General features: G+C 37.2%; 3 protein-coding genes across 3 annotated transcripts; 1 reads left to right on the plus strand and 2 right to left on the minus strand.

Moving 5' to 3' along the window:
• Positions 1–294: 294 nt before the first annotated feature.
• LOC120084810 (uncharacterized mitochondrial protein AtMg00810-like) lies at positions 295–804 on the minus strand. Its single transcript, XM_039040629.1, has 2 exons — positions 589–804; positions 295–510 (listed from the first exon to the last, which is right to left on the minus strand). The coding sequence occupies exons 1-2, from the start codon at positions 802–804 to the stop codon at positions 295–297; spliced, it is 432 nt and encodes a 143-aa protein (XP_038896557.1).
• A 1596-nt stretch (positions 805–2400) lies between these two features.
• Positions 2401–2781, minus strand: LOC120084811. Its single transcript, XM_039040630.1, has one exon. The coding sequence runs from the start codon at positions 2779–2781 to the stop codon at positions 2401–2403; it is 381 nt and encodes a 126-aa protein (XP_038896558.1).
• A 6389-nt stretch (positions 2782–9170) lies between these two features.
• LOC120085440 (cytochrome P450 82A3-like) lies at positions 9171–11866 on the plus strand. The gene is made up of 2 exons (XM_039041401.1): positions 9171–10254; positions 11085–11866. The coding sequence occupies exons 1-2, from the start codon at positions 9280–9282 to the stop codon at positions 11706–11708; spliced, it is 1599 nt and encodes a 532-aa protein (XP_038897329.1). The 5' UTR covers positions 9171–9279; the 3' UTR covers positions 11709–11866.
• The last annotated feature ends 6041 nt before the right edge of the window (positions 11867–17907 follow it).

Raw genomic sequence — 17907 nt, forward strand, 5'->3', positions numbered from 1 at the left:
TAGCGAAAGAGAGAAGTTCTAGGGTGTTGTTAAGGTCAAGGGGGTGCCACACCACAGCCACACTTCCAAATTTAAGTTGTTGTTGTAAACAGTTGCAGCTAAGAGTCTGGAATTGTTAAGTTAAGTCTGAAGATTGTATAAACATTATACTGTTTGTAATAAAATAAGTTGACTGCTATTGTTTATACTTGGCTTAAAGTATAGAAAGAGAAAAAGGTTCGGATGGGCAGTAGGTATCACAAAAGGGTGGTATTTGCCGTCCTCACTTCTCCTTCTGAGTAAAGGTAACAAAGCTTAGAGGGGATGTGACAAAAAAACTGCTCTATTACCAAGTTCGAACACGTAACCAATAGTTGATTGTCGTGTAACGTGATCTGTAGCATAATTAGCATCGTAGAAGCCTTCTAACTTGTAATCCTCACATTTATTGCATAAAATGCCATATTCACTTGTTCCTTTTAGATATCTTAAAATTCTTCGAACTGCTTCAAGATGAGGATTCTTTAGATACTGCATGTAACGACTCAAAACTTAGACCAAATATGAGATATCATGTCTTGTTAAGGTAAGGTAGATTAAACTATCTACCAGTTCGCCATACATTGTTGAGTCTACAATATCTTTTCCTTCATGCATGAAAAACTTTTTATTAACCTCCATCGATGTAGATATTGGTTTGCAGTCACTCATGCCATACTTTTGCAAAAGATACTTTGCATACTTCTGTTGTCCAAGGAACAATCCTTTCTCTGAGCACTCTATCTCTAATCTAAGGAAATGCTTTAGTTCTCCAAGCTCTTTCATTTCAATTCGGACTAGTAGATGCTGCTTTATTTTTCAAACTTCTTCTATGTGGTCTTTTGTTATGAATATATCATGTACATAGACTAATATGATTGTGATCTTTGAGTCTTGAGCTGTGACAAATAAGTTGGAATCTGCTGGAGTTACTGCAAAGTCACTTTCAACTAGAAATTCTGCAATTATTCCGTACCAGGCTCTTGATGCTTGCTTCAAACCATATAAGCCCTTCTCAACTTTCAAATGTAGTCATGATGAGCTTCACCCTCAAATCCTTTTGATTGCTCCATGTATATTTCTCGATCTAGCTCTCCATTTAAGAAAAAAAACTTAAAATTCATTTGTCGTAACTTCCAATCTTTACTAGCAATAAGTTCTAATAACTTCCACTACGGAACTTCACCATTCCTTTAGAGAAAACCCTTGAGCCACCAGTCGAGCTTTATATCTTTCTACCATCCCATCTACTCGAGTTTAATTTTGTAAACCCATTTACAAGATATGAGTTTAACATCTTTAGGCTTCAACATCAAGTTTACGTTTGATTCTTTCTTAATGCATCAACTTCTTCTTCCATGGCTTTTCTCCATTGAATATTCTTTGATGCTTCTTCGTATGTTGTTCGCTCTTCAAATGTTGCTAATTCGCATTCATGTATCTGGAATTAGGTTTTCTTAGTCTTGTTGATCTTCGTAATTGTGGCTCTTGATTATGTACTCCACTTTGCCAAGGACTTGGTGTCCTCAATTACTCTTCTTCATCTTCGTCGTTTTCTTCTTCTCTTTATATTGGAGCTTGTTGTACTTGACTTATTTCTTCTTTTGATGCTTCTTTGAAAAACTTCTCATCTTTGGGTGCCTTTTCTAATTCGGGTGCCTACCATAATGATACTTCATCAAATATCACATTCTTTGATGTATAGCATCGTCCATTGATAGGATCAACGCACCTCCACCCTTTTCTTTGGTTATCATATCCAACAAAGATATATCTGATTACTTTCTTGTCAGACTTCTTTCTCAGATGATCTAGTACAAACACATAATACACACAATACTTTGGTTATCATGTCACTTTTTATAAGGTGACTTGAACACAAGCCTTTGTTGGGGAAGTTGTTAACCACATGGGTTGTTGTTCCCATGCATTCAACCCAAAATCTTCCTGACACATTATTTGTATGTAACATGCTGCAAAATACTTCTACAAGATGTCTATTTTTTCTTTCTATCACTCCATTTTTTGTTGTGTAGTGTTTGGACATATCAACTTATGACGTATCTTATATTTTTGCAAGTATTGAGAGAATTCATTAGATGTATATTCTCCCCCATTATTTGTATGTAGCCATTGAATTCTCTTTCCTAATTTTCCTTCAACTTGTTCTTTGAATTCTTCAAACTTTATAATTCTTTCAGGCTTCTCTTTCATAAAGAAAACCCAAACATACCTGTAGAAGTCATCAAGAGGTCACCATGTAGTGCATACCACGTTTTAAAGATTGCTTCACAGGACCAACTACGTCAGAATGCACCAGCTTCAATGGTTGCTCTGCACTAAATTTGGACTTCTTGAATGCAGTTGATGTGTCTTTCTATATTAGCAACCAGCATAGACCATGTCTTCTTTGACATCAAGTTGAGGTAGCCCCTTAAGCATAGACTTATTCATCATTATCTTCAATTTTCTATAGCTAAAATGACTAAATCTTGCATGCCACATATCTACTATTTCACTCTTTCGTGTTTTATTCACGTAGGTGGTCTCTGATGACATGACATAGATGGAGTCTATTCTTCGCCCTTCCATCAATGACATACCACTAACTTTGAGATTATGGTACACTTTGACACTTCCAGGTTCAAACACGACGAATTTGCCTACTGATAGCAATTGAGATACTGACACAAAATTCTTCTTCATTTCAAGAACATAAAATACGTTCTCCAATTTCACGTGATTGGAATTGAAGTGAGGCATTATCATAGTTTGCCAACGTGGCTATTGGCAACTTCGAGTTGTTTGCAGTTACAGCAACTGACTTCCTTTGTACTCAGATGTGTTTTGTAGCTTCCTTTTATCTCTTATCATATGGTTAGAGCAACCTAAATCTAAAATCCAATCATTTTCATAATATACCTCTTCTACATAGAGAGCCAACACTTCGTTCTCCACCATATTGGATGTGGATTGGGGATTGGGATCTGCTATTGCAAAGCATGCCTTTGCATCCAACTCTTCTTCACTGATTCTCTCAGTCTGAGAGGTGACTGTGTTGCTTTCTGCTGCCTTTTTCTTTTGATGATAATCTCTAACATAGTGGCCTATCTTGCCACAGTTATAACATTCACCCTTTTCTATGCTCATGATTTTGATTAGTTTTACTAGCTCCCCCTACTTGAGAGCATTTTGGGATTTCTTCATCTCCTTTTGATCCTACTTTATTTTGATATTTTTATTGGCCTTTTCTTTGGCCACTAAAGAGAGCTTCTTCGTTATTGTTCTTTATTGTGACCTCCGACATTTGCTTAGCCAATGCTTCTTGACTCCCAAGTATATTTTCTATGTCAATTAGAGAAGATTGGATTGCCTAACCTTGAATAGCAGCAATAAAGCTTCTAAATTCAAGTTTAAGTCCATGAATAATAATTCTTCTCACCCTTGATTCTAAAATAGCAGAAGTAGGATCTAATTAAGAGATTTCACGGCATAGAGTTTTTACCTTGGTGAAGTATTGGTTGATAGTCATCTCCCTTTGACCAAGTGACAAGAGCTCGTTCTCTAGAAACTGCAATCTTGTATCATTTTTCTTCGAGAAAAGTGTGGCCAATATGTACCATGCGACTTTGGTGTCTCCTTTGTATTGAGGTGCTCCAACATTTCTTCATCAGCTATAGTTTTGATTGCAAACATGGCCTTACCTGCCTTAATATTCCATTTCTTCAAAGCAGTAATATCCTCAGGTAAACTAACTTCAGTGCCTTCTACAACATCTCACAAGTATTTGCCTTGGAGATTACGACTTCATGCATGTGGTGTCACACCCCCTCCCAAATTACTGTCTTATTCCGGAAGAGAATGTGATGCCAACAGTTACCAACCATTTGTAACACTTATTACCTTTTTGATATCCTTAACCTGCTTAAAAAACCCTGGAAATAAAAACTCAACAATCAATATGCTAAAAGAACCTAAAACAACTTTAGTAACCTGGGGTTCAACAAACAACATAATTATAACATATATATATAGAAACAGAGGTCAGTGGGTCTTGACATTTATCACTAGTTCCTAACATGAACACACATATGTACAGACATTTACATGTAAACACCTAAAACTTCTCTTTATCTTGTCCTTTAACTGGAGTCTTCCAGTGGCGAAGCAACAGTACAGTTAACTTTTGGGGAAATGATCACTACCTAGGAAGGAAGAAAACATTTAAAACGAGTGAGCTATTAGCCCAATGAATGACCAATTAAACATAAACATCGTGCTTTAAATTGAAAACTGCCATGTAAACTCGTACTTAAAACTTTTAAACATGAAACTACTAGAAAATATTAATCATTTGTATCCTTAATCGAGAGAGAACTCTTTTGCTCGATCCCTCAACGTCAATCCTTGGTTGGTGTGGAGTAACCTCAACACTACTAATGTCAACTCTACCTACGTGCACGTGGTAATAATTAAGTATCGTCATACCTTAGGTACTACTACCCAGATACCTTCTCATAGTCCTTCGGTATCGGTTCAAGATATACATCATAAAACCTTAATCATTTAAGCATGTATACTTGGAAGCATAATAACATGGAACATGAGATTTAACATCTCTATCATATAAACATAACTTCAAATGCATGCTTGTGATCATAAAGCACATATCTACTTAAGACATGCTTCCATAAACTTCCTTTAAAACTTGCACGTGTTAATAGCTCTTTAAAACTTAGTTTTCTTGGAAACTATCTTAAACATTCTTTTAAAATAAGCACGCATGAGTCCAAACTTTTAAGTAAAGCATGGGTTACTTAAAACATTTAGAAAACTCTTAGTCTTGTCATTCACAGTCTTGAGTATTCTTCCAAGGGTTGATAAGCCTTTCCTATTTGGGTTAACCCTATGGACATGAATAACATGTTTAGCTATTGTCAATGGTCTCCTTGTGAGACTTATCTCTCATAAAGAAGCTTAACATTTAACTTTGAACATCACATTTTAGCTCAATGCATAACTCTCTTCTGCGTTCAACACTTAGAATTTTCTTGAGTTATGATTCTATTCTATGTGGCCATAAGACCATCCATGTGCCCATCGCATGCCTCATGTACTCGCCTAGTTGCGTGGCAACGCATGCTCTGTGTGGCCGTTGCACCCAGCGCCTTGCACTTAGCGCCTTGTGCGCACACGCACTAGTGCCTCTGCCTAGTTGTTCATGCTGCTTGCTTGTTCATCCTAAGTAGTTGTCTGCTTATTCAAACCAAAATTCTAGATTCAACTTTGAGCTCGAATAACTTATTTTCCAAACCATATCTTGGAAAATTTCCATGTACAAACTTATTTAAAAATGTCTTAACTTACCTTAAAATTTGAGCTGTAAACCCCTCTTAGTTTGTCCGAAAACCTCCAATTTTCATCACTGACCTAGATTCAACCGAGAGCCTTGTTAGAGTACATTAACGTGCGGTGGAGGAAAAATAGAATCAATAAGCACTCTAATCATACTTAATTTTAGTTTAAAACATGTTTCAAAGTAACTTTTACATAAGAGGGTTTGTTGAACACAATACCTTTGAAGTATCCTTTTCACACCAGCTGAGTTCTACGTGAAACAGCTTTAACCTTCAAGTAGACAACCAACAAGATCTTCTCTACTATTCTCTTGTAAGGATTGTGTGGTGGAAACACTAAATTGAGCTGAATGTATATGAGATTTTAAGAGGGTTTGGTGATTTTTGTAGAGTTCCTTTTGAAGTTCTTGTAAGCATGAATCATTATTCATTTCAGTGCTTCAATTTATAGAGCATTCACATGAATATTCATGGCTTGTATGAAGGGTAGCTCCTACTTCATGGAGAAAATGGAGTTGTGAATAAGGAAGTTCCATACATAGTGGAGATTTCCATCTTTTTGGAAATCTCCACTTTGAAAAATGATTTTCAAAATTTTTTTCCAAAAAATGATTTCTAAAACCATTTTTATATTAAACTTATTTAATTTCATTTATTAGTTCTATAAAAAAATCAATTAATTAATTTTTAAATAAAATTAATTAATTAAACCTTTTAATTAATTTTGTTAATTTAATATCTAATATTAAATTAATAATGAAATTAATATTATATAATTAATATTTAAATCATATTTTAAACATTAATCGTTTAACCAATTTCGTTTAATTTTGATAAAATTAAACATTTTAATTGTACGAATTCAATAGATAGAAACCCTAATTGAATTTGAACATTTCAAATTCTAAACTCTATTTTCAAATCTTATCAAGATTACTTAATTTACTAATCCAAATTATGAGCTTATAGAGAGACCTTATGGACCTACAATCATGAGCTCCAACGACTTGTAATTAATTATTAAACTCTTTAAACCGAATTACTTACTATTTGTTAACTACCAAGACATTCCACTATAGCTCCATAGTTGCACTTTTCTCACTCTAGATATATTTTTGTCCATTTTAACCATAATCGGTAAGTTAATCCTTCACAGGTCGTTCGTATTTACAGCTGGGTCAAAGATTACCATTTTACCCCTGTAAATACATCTTGCTTCTCAAGCTCCCATTGATCCTCCATTGAACAATTGATTTATAGTCCAACTTATAAATCAGAACCCTCTCTATCATGAGAGGGTGGGCCTCGTTGTTCAAGACAAGGCATCAACGCTTAAGAGAACAACCCATCTGCTAACCTTTAATCGGGTAGGAGTGAATTCCATATTGCAAGGCTATGTCCTCATCTATCAATTTGGTCTTATCCCTAAAATGGGAGGCTCATCGAGCTGTTGGACTACTCTCACCTATACAGATCAAAGGATAATCCAGAATAAACAGGAGTTCATAGTTAGCTCAGGATTAAGATCCAGTTACCCTATGTCATTGAGTTTGAGATAGTCAGTTTTAATAGTCAACAGTTGTTATAAACAAAAATGACTATTTTGAGGTTCGGTCTTATGCAAACTCATTGCATAGGATGCTCTCACTCACATGTCTCTACATGAATGAGTTTTGGATCACATCATTTGGGCCACATCCAATAGTGTCATTAGGATGAGGTACCCAATCTCATCTGTATACTTATAGATCATTTTGGCTACATACTAAAACTTGATCCATTCTTTTATGTCACTACATAAAGTTAAAGTATTCATATTATATCCATGATTCGTTTATTAGACTTTCGTAGAAGGATGTAATATCAATAGTGATTTATTGAATAAAAAAGTCAACAACATTTTTATTGATAAATAGAATATGTTAATAACATTTACGAACTGCGAGTTTAGGCCATTCCTAATCATGACAGCTGGCCCACTCAAGTTAGTGGTTAATCTATGATCATCCCTTAACCCAACGCATGGCTCATCAGCTGCTTGCCATCGCACAATAGCCTTTTGACGCATACACCTCTCGGCCAATGCATGCCAACATCACCTCGCGCCATTGCACAATGAAACCCCATCACCTAGACACCCTTGCCATGTTGCGTGCGTCCTTGCCTCTCTAGTCTCAACATGGGTTTGGTTGGTGCATTGCCCATGCCAATGCATGACATCACTTTGGCCTAGGGGTGCCCATTCAAACCGCAAAAATCGAACCATTTCTAAAATCGAACCGAACCGAACCAAAACTCTGTGAAATCGAAAAATGTTGTTCGGTTCGATTTGAAGAAATCTTGAAACCGAATTAATTTGGTTCGATTCAATTTCAATTTCGAAAACCAAATTCGAAACAGATTTGAATCGTTTTTAACTTATATATATTTATATATATTTAAAGAAAGAGTAAAACCGAATTTAAAACTGAACCATTTTTAATTTAAAGAACAAAATGGAATTTAAAACCGAACAGAATTGTATATATACAATTTGGCTTGGTTCGGTTTGAACCAATAAATCAGTTCGGTTCACTTTCACATATTAGAAAATCGGTTAGGTTTGGTTTGACTACCAAACCGAACCCGAATCGAACCGTTTCCACTCCTACTTTGACCAACACTTAACCTTATGGCCAATGCCTTTCATGCGCCTAAATAACCTCAATGGACATGACTACTGCACAGTAGGCAACATCCTTCAACGCATCTAGGCTTCCAACGCAAGACTTCCATACTTAGCCAAATTTTCCTCACTCCATGCCTACATACTTTGCTACCCAAGAGCACCATTCTCAACACTTAGAACATTTTCTTCTTCTTAATCATCCTCAATAATTTCCTACTAACATAACATTAATTTATACTTAAACTTAATTAACGTACTAATTAACATACTTAAGTAGGGATAGTAGGGTTTCAAATTTATATGTGGACCGTGTTTTGTAGTTCTGAGTGTTGAGCTTCTTGATTCCTCCAACAACTTGAAGCTCTACCATCATCTTGTAGTGATGAATGCACTCCACGAGTAATTGTGTTCCAGATGACAAGTTTCACAATTCCACACTATACTCGATCTTTAGAAGCTCCACCACAGCAAGTTATGGTTGTTTGGCTCTGATACCACTTGTTGAAGAAAGACACTTTTTTTAAGAAATTTATAAGGATGAATACTTAGTAATTACACTTTCACTCTCAAGACATTCACTCACTTTTCTACACTAGCTCTCTAGCTTTGATTGGCTCACATATGAGATAACACCTCCTATTTATAGGTATGGGATCCTTGGAGCCCAAGTAAAATGATTTTTTCTAGGCTATTGTTGGATCCTACAAAATTCTAAATGTTTAGATTATCCTTAATCTAAAGGTGTTATCTAGAATTCCTTGAATCTAAGAAAAATCTATGATATTTCTAGATCTTTTATTTTGAGATATCTATTTTACATATTACAACATGCCTCTAGAAAAAAATCTAATTTACATTTTTATGTTATATAATAGATACTTCAAGTATCTTTTAGTCTAGTTTATGTTGTAAAACATATATATATATATATATACCTTCTAGAATCTTCTACAAAATTGTCCCCAACGCATTCGGGTGCTACAGGAAAGGGGAGTTCAATAGAAATTAATGATTGGCACAAAAATGTTTTCAAACAAATTATAATAAAAATATCTGAGTGCCTATGCACGTGTTCAATACAGGTTGTCAAAAGGCTTTTCTGTCTAAAAAGAAAGCGTGTTTTTCATTTATGTGCTTCGTGATTAAAAGATGAATGGAGATAGATGTTGAAGTGTTACCAAATATTAGCATAAAAGGAATCGATCATCTCATTCATTCGAAACACCATAAACAACAATGGAGTTGGCTGTCGCTTCTTTGAGCCCAATATCGATCGCAACACTCTTCATTTTTCTCTTCATTTCCCATTACTTTTTTCAAAAATGGCGGCACCACCAGAAAGTTGGCAACCAGCAGAAACAAGCCATTTCACCGCCAGGTGCATGGCCCATAATTGGGCACCTCCATTTGCTCCGCAAAGCAAAGCTTCCCCACCATGCCCTCGCCACCATGGCCGATGACTACGGCCCAATCTTCCGCCTACAGCTCGGCACCCGGTCGGCCCTAGTAATTAGCAATCGGGAGATGGCCAAAGAAGCATTATATCACAACGACGCCGCCGCCGCATCCCGCCCCTCCTTTTATGGCATGAAAAAATTCTCATACGATTACGCACTCTTTGGGTTGGCCCCTACCAGCCACTACTGGCGCGAGATGCGTAAAATCATCATCTCCCACCTTCTCTCAAACCAACGTGTAGACATGCTTAAGACCGTCATGTTTTCCCAAATCGAAATGTCGTTGAATGAGCTGTACGACGCTGCCCGACGGAGCAATGAGTCGGGCGGGGTTTCTGTGGAGATGAGGAGGTGGTTTAGAGATGTGGCTTTGAACACGGTTCTGAAGATCATAATGGGAAAACGATGTGTCGGTCCAAATGGTTGTGATGAGGATGCGGCGAAAGAGCTTCAGAAGACGATTACGGAGTCGTTTCGCATTATGGATGGAGGGTTGTTGAGTGATTTTTTCCCTTTATTTGGATGGTTGGGATTAGATAGGGATGTTAAGAAAATTGAGAAAATAGCGAAACGATCTGATCGGGTTCTTCAACGTTGGCTGGAAGAGCACAGGCGAAAGAGATCCGGTTGTGGGAGTTTGAGTTTGGATACAAAAGAAAATGGAGATTTTATGGATTCTCTTATTACATTACATGATCGTAACAAGCTTCCTACTTGCTTCGATGGTGATACCATTATCAAAGCCACAATTCTGGTACCCTTTTTCTTTGAACCTAAATTCAATTGAATGTTGAATGAAAACTGATATATGAATAACGGTAGTTTCTTAAATATTTATAAAAGGTTAGTAGATAGTATTTTAACTTTTTTCCTAAGATAAAATTGAGATATTTTTAGTTGGAAAAAAATACATTTTTTTTAAAAGATTTTTTACTTTAGTTTCTATTTAGATATCTAAGTTTCAAAGTATTACGCTCAGTCTTAGTCTTGAATTTCATTAATCTTACCCTTGATGGTTGAGTTTTTCTCTCTTTTTCAATTTAGTATGGGATTTATACTTTTTATCTCAATTTATTACTAATTATTTACTTTTAATCTTTCATGTTAATATCTATTAATTTTAAGTAATTATGGAGTAAAATTTTAATATTAATTTTTAAAATTAATGAATAGTCTTTAACACTAAAGACCAAAAGAGAGTATTTAGTGAAAATTTGAGATTAAAATTGCAAATGATCTTAAAATCTAGAGACAAAATTAAAACAAAACTCATATCTCAAAGATAAAATTGTGATATTTTAAAACCTAAGAACTAAATTGAAATGAAATTCAAAACTTAAGGACCGAAAGTTTAACATTTTGAAATCTAAGAACAAAATAAAAATTAGACTCAAAATGTAGAGACTAAAAATATATTTTATTTTTTTCTTTTTAATAGAAAGGGACTAAAATAGTCACTTTTGATAGTATGGAAACCAAAATGTTATAAGTCTTTGAATTTCAACTATTTGTTTAAAAGTTAATTTCAAAATTCTAGTAAATATGCTTTGTTAAATAAACAAACATACATGTGTGTACGTGTAGAGTATGATTTCAGGGGGAACTGAAAGCACGATGGTGACACTAACATGGGCAATATCACTAATGCTAAACAACCCACATACCATAGAAAAGGCACAACAAGAGCTGGATGAAATAGTTGGGAGAGAAAGACGAGTGAATGAGTCAGACATAAACAAGCTTGTTTACATCCAAGCCATAATCAAGGAGACGATGCGATTGTACCCAACAGCCCCATTGATAGGACCACGTGAGTTCCTTCAAGATTGCATGGTCGGAGATTACTTCGTCTCGAAAGGAACACAATTGATTCCAAATGTTTGGAAGATCCAAACTGACCCTAAGATTTGGCCTGACCCATTCGAGTTCAAGCCGGAGCGGTTTTTGACGACCCATAAGGATGTGGAACTCAAAGGGAAGAACTTTGAGTTACTTCCTTTTGGGACTGGACGAAGAGGTTGTCCTGGAGTTGCGTTTGCACTTCAAATGGAACAATTCATTCTGGCTGGGTTTCTACACTTGTTTGATGTCAAAAACATGACGTCTGAATTGATTGATATGTCGGAAAGGTATGGATTGGCGAATGAGAAAGTGACACCTCTCTATGTTTTGGTGTCTCCTAGGTTGCCTTCTCATATTTATGCCTAAAATACATGAATAGTATTGAGATGCATTAGAAAAGAGAAGTAATAAGAATTTGCTATATGATAAATTATGGTTATGTAATTAGTATGGATGCACAAAGGTAGATATGTAGTCTAAGTTCCATCATATATTTTTATTTCAAGTTTAGTTTGTTTGCTCAATTTTCTATTTTCTTTTTACTTTGTGTTGGATGTACATAAATGTACAATGATGTGTGTTTGGAAATGTTTTTATTTGAAGTTATTTTTATGGCAATAATAAAACTCACAACCCATATCACAAAATATATATTTTCTAATACAACCCATATTTGAGATTTGAATATTTGATCTTTTGATCAAAGACAGTACATAAAGTAATTGAGCTATGCACACGAGTTGGTGATATATACAAACTTTTTCTACTTATAATTACAACATGAGGGAAGGAGAATCAAATCTTTAATTTTTAGATTGATAGTATATATTTTATGTTACTTGAGCTATATTCATTTTAGCACAAACTTTTTTCAATTTTATTTTTATGTTTAATAACATTTGGGTGCAGAGGTTTCAAATCTTTCACTCTTTGTCTAGAGTATACGTGTTAAACAAATTGATTTATGTGTATACATCGTATTTGGTCCGATTTCGTTTTTTTTTTTAATGATTTGTATTTTTTTTCCCTTCATATCACTTAATTAATAATTTTCTTTTACCCGTTATAAGGAGGCAATGATGAAATATGAAACACTCTAACTTAAAAAATGGAGAAAAGGAAAGAAGGAAGAAAATTAAAAAAAAAAAAAATCTTTTAACTAAGATAACCCTCATCTCGTTATTTTCTTCTTCACTCTACTACAAGAAATTAAACCATTGATGTCGGTTGAAATAATAAAGCACCAAAGTATAATATCGGTTGGAGAAGCAAAAAAAAATAAAATTTTAATGTCGGTTTTGAATTGATATTATAGGTAAGTCTACAAGCTTCGGCATTATAGTTAAAAATAGAGTAGAGTGTTTAAGTAATTATGTCCAATGGCAATTCTGAAAATAAGATGTTTCATTCATTGTGGGGCTTCACGGTGGAATACACTTATAGAAAGAGATCCAACCGCATTTCACCTCTCGAATCTTCGCATTCGTCCGCCTGTCACCACAACGTCGCCTCCCAGCCGATCGTCGATCCGTCCAGTCCTTGCGCCACCACAACCGCCAGTCTTTGCCGACCTCTGCGCCGTCGTTGACAGCAGCCTCAGGTAAGCCCTTCACGTTCTGCGTTCTTCCTCTCTCTGTTTTTTTTTTTTTGTCTTTTGCTTTCTGATTTTTTCAATCCTTTTCTTCTTCTTCTTGTATTTTGTTTTGAACAAGAGATGTTCAATGGATGTTTTAATGGTGATCGTCGGATCGGAGGCACCTTACTGTTAAGGATGTCAATACAAAAATTACAGTTTTGCCTCTCTACCAAAAGAGTAAGGGTTACCAAAGGAATAGGATTCTAACAATTTGTTTTGTTGAGTTATTTTTGTATTCCCAAATTAGGGATTTCATATTGTATAAATACATCACCTATGTACATTTCAATGCACAAGAAATTATAAAGGAAAAGTTGGCTTGCCACTATCGTGTACCGTTTGAGTTATCGTCTGCCTGATTGAAACTATCGTCTACCTCCTGACGCTATCGTCTACACGATATCGTCTATCTCTTGAGCTATCGTCTACCTCTTGATGCTATTGTCTACCTCCTGACGCTATCGCCTATTGTCTATCTCTTGAAGCTATCGTCTACCTCCTTCAGACGTCATCGTCTACCTCCACCAAATGCTATCGTCTATCTCTTGACACTATCGTTTGCCTTGTCTAAGTACTATCGTTTGCCTTGTCTAAGTACTATCGTCTGCATCTTGACACTATCGTCTACCTCTCCAGCACTATCGTCTACTGTCCAGTTATATACCTCTTCAAACGACAACAAGCACTTCGACTTGCCGCGTGAGTCAGCCATATCCTTCAACCTCACACTTTAACTTGGTATCAGAGCTAATAATGACCAACATCAATCAAGGAAACCTAGGAGCCACCCTCGACACAACCAACTTCAGCGGCCCACCCTTGAACCAACTCCTCAATCAAATAACCTCCATTAAACTTGATCGCAGCAATTTCTTCCTATGGAAAAACTTGGCGCTTCCAATCCTTCGGAGTTCCCGACTCGAAGGACACCTGACCGGACAAAAGGTTTTTCCCCAATGTTTCTGCAACCTGCAGTCGGTGAGAGCATACCGACTAGATCGACTGGAGTAGAAGCTGCTTCGCATAGCACAGAAGGAAACTCTGGTAGTGGTGCCAGCTCGTCGACAACACTTGAGGTAAATCCTCAATACGAAGCGTGGATGGCTGTAGATCAACTCCTCCTCGGCTGGCTGTATAACTCCATGACACCAGAGGTTGCCATTCAAGTGATAGGATGTGAATGTGCAAGGGATTTGTGGACCAGCATTCAACAACTCTTTGGTGTTTAGTCCAAGGTTGAAGAAGATTATCTAAGATATGTGTTTCAAACAACCAGGAAAGGTAATTTGAAAATGGAAGAGTACCTTCGAACAATGAAAATGAATGCTGACAATCTCGAGCAAGCTGGTAGTCTTGTGGCACCAAGAGCTCTTGTTTCACAGGTACTATTAGGACTTGATGAAAAGTACAATGCCATCGTGGCCATGATCCAAGGGAGAGCAGAAATGTCGTGGCTTGATATGCAGTAAGAACTTCTCCTGTATGAAAGGAGATTGGAACATCAATAAAACCAAAAGACGATAGTAGGCTTCAACCAAGTTAGTAATGCATCAATGAATATGACAAACACTAGACATGTCAACCAAAATAACAAAACCAATAGCAGCAATTAGTCTACTTGGGGAGGACAACAAGGTGGTGTGGTCATGGCAGAGGTCGAGGCAGGGGAAGAAACAACAACAAACCTGTGTGTCAAGTCTGTGGGAAGGTAGGACACATAGCGTTCTACTACTTCAACAGGTATAACAGAGATTTTGTTCCCAATTCTCCTCAAAACAAGGGATAACCCTTCCCCAACAATCAGAACAAAAACACAACCTCACCCAACAGCCCTAGCCACTGCTTATGGAAGTAACCCCTTTCTAACAAGACAAGATAACATGACTGATGCAAATTGGTATGCTGATAGTGGTGCCTCCAATCATGTTACCTCAAACTTCAACAATCTTGACAATCCAACTGAATACTCAGGTACTGAAGCAGTCACTGTAGCTAATGGTAATACTCTACAAATTTCTCATGTTGGAACTGTATGTCTGTCTAGTGATGCCTGCAATTTGAAACTGAATGATATGTTATGTGTGCCTGCCATAGCAAAAAATTTGGTCAGTATATCTAAGCTAACAAAAGACAATAATGTGTTTATTGAATTTCACACGGATTATTGTCTTGTTAAGGACAAGGGTACGAGACAAACAGTAATGAAGGGAATGCTTAAAGATAGACTATATCAGTTAGAGGGTGCAGAAGTCAGCTCAAAGTCAGTAGGAAACGAAGTACCATCGCAACCAGTGCACAAGAATAAAGATCTGTCTGCTCTTAGCATATCTTTGAAGCATAGGGTGTCTAAGGTTACATGCCATAAAAGGCTTGGCCATCCTTCGTAAAAAAAACTAGAGTTTATTATCAAATTTTGTAATCTCCCTATGTTATCTAATGAAGAGCTCAAATTTTGTGATTCTTGTAGCTATGGTAAATTGCATTCTTTAGCCTTCCCTAACTCTAACTCAAGAGCATCTGCAACCTTTGAACTTATACACACTGATTTGTAGGGTCCAACTCCTTTCTCGTCTACAGATGGGTACAAATATTATGCTATCTTTGTTGATTATCACAGTAGGTACACATGGATCTATCGTCTGAGGTTAAAAAGTGACACACTGGCAGCTTTTCAACACATTCTCACCATGATACAAACTCAGTTCAATACACTGATCAAGTCCCTACAGTCGGATAATGGTGGAGAATTTGTCAAGATACACAAAGTCTGTCATTAGCTTGGCATTGCCTCTAAGTACACCTGTCCATATATGTCAGCACAAGATGGAAGGGTTGAGAGGAAGCACAGACACATAGTGGAGACGGGGCTAACCCTACTAGCCCAAGCACATCTTCCCTTACATCATTGGTGGGATGCTTTCTTATACTCAACTCTACTGATTAATGGCCTTCCCACCCCTGTCCTAAATGGACAGTCTCCAATGGAAGTTATGTTAAAAAAGAAGCTCAGGTTTGAGGAGCTTCGAATATTTGGGTGTGCATGTTTCCCCTGCTTGAGAGCATAAAATTCACACAAGTTGAGCTATCGCACAGAGAAGTGCATCTATATCGGTTCGGCTGTGAATCATAAAGGCTATAAATGCCTCAACCCCAGTGGTAGGTTATTCATCTCTCGGCATGTTGTGTTTGATGAAACTAACTTTCCGTGCCAGGTGTCTCATTCAGCTTGTAGACCAGCCAAGGAAGTAGTTGCTGTCCACCTGGTTTCCTGGCTGCCCCTCAGTCAGGACACACCGCATAGTGACTCTATGCCCTCTACGTCCATAACCTCACCCTCACTAATTATCAGAACAACCCACACCCAATCACCAGCTAATACCTCTACAGACAGCCCAACCTTCCCACCTTCTTCTTCTTATCGTCCACCCACCATTTGTGTACCCAACGATCGTTTTCCCTCATCGTCTAGTGTCAAGTCCACTGATCGTCTATCCACCAGTTACTTACCTAGCGATCGCTCACCCAACGATCGTTCACCTACCGTTCAATTACCCAGCGATCCTTTACCCTCAACGTGTAATGTCCAGCCCAAGGATCGTTTACCCACCGATAATTTACCCATCGATCGTTTACCTAGCGATTGTTTACCCAGCGATCGTTTACCCAGTGATCATTTACCCAACGATCGTTTACCCAACACCCACTTACCCACTGATTATTTACCTTCCGATCGTTTACCACCTGACTCACCATCGCCTACCACCTAACCCACCGATCGTTTACCTTCGTCGTCCACTACCTAGTCTTCACTCGATACTGTCCCATTCCCTGTACCCGTATCTACTCATCCCATGATTACCCGAGGAAAGGCAGGCATCTTCAAACCCAAAATACTGTCCTCCCAAACCCAAAAAGACTAGTCCCTAACCGAACCCACCCCAGTCAGTAATGCGCTCAAAACCACGCAGTGGAACAAAGCGATGAGTGATGAATTTCAAGCATTGATGCAAAATCAGGCCTGGACATTAGTTCCTCCTTATGGGTTTTATGTCCTAAAAACTCGCAGTTAGTAAAATGATAAACATTTTCTATTATACTTGTTATTGATCTCATAAATTGTATGAAAGTCTAAATCCAATAAACTAAGACCCATGCCTATTGTATGAGTACTTCAACTTTATGTGGAGACATAAGAGTGGATCAGGTTCGAGTAAATAGTCAAAATGATTTATGGTACATGAATGAGGTTGGGTACCTTATTCTGGTAACGCCATTGGATGTGGCCTACTTTGTAGTTGTTATAAAGACTTGTAAAGTGCTACATACGATGTGATCCTAATTCGTACATGTTATGACCTGAGGAGTGGGGGCGTCCTATGCAATGAGTTTGCATAAGATCCGGACCAAGAAATAAGTCACTCTTACTTTATAACGTTGTTTACTGTTTAAGACAAACTTTTTCACCTAGATGACCTAGGTAACTCGATCTTGATCCTGAGCTAATTATGAACTTCTGTTTATTCGGGATTACCCTTAGATTTTCATAGTTGAAGGTTGGCTCAACAGCGCTGGCTCAATAAGACTCCCATTTCAAGGGTAAGACCGGATAGATAGCTGGGGACATAGGATGCAAGCCGGAGTTCACGCCTACCCGATTTAGGGATAGGAGAAAGGTTGTTCTCTCAAGTACTGAATCCAGGTCTTGAACAAGGGGCCCCACTCTCTCACTGTGCTGAGAGAGTTTGGTTTGGTGATTGGATCACAAACCAGTTGTTCATTAGAGAATCAGTAGGGACTTGAGGAATAAGACGTAATCTCGGGGGTAAAACAGATATTTGACCCAGCCGTTATTACGAACAACCTGTGAAGGGTCGACTTGTTGATTATGGTTAAATCATGTGGACATAATCTATCTACAGTGAGAGGAGT

The sequence above is a fragment of the Benincasa hispida genome, chromosome 9, assembly GCF_009727055.1.
Source record: "Benincasa hispida cultivar B227 chromosome 9, ASM972705v1, whole genome shotgun sequence".
NCBI lineage: Eukaryota > Viridiplantae > Streptophyta > Magnoliopsida > Cucurbitales > Cucurbitaceae > Benincasa > Benincasa hispida.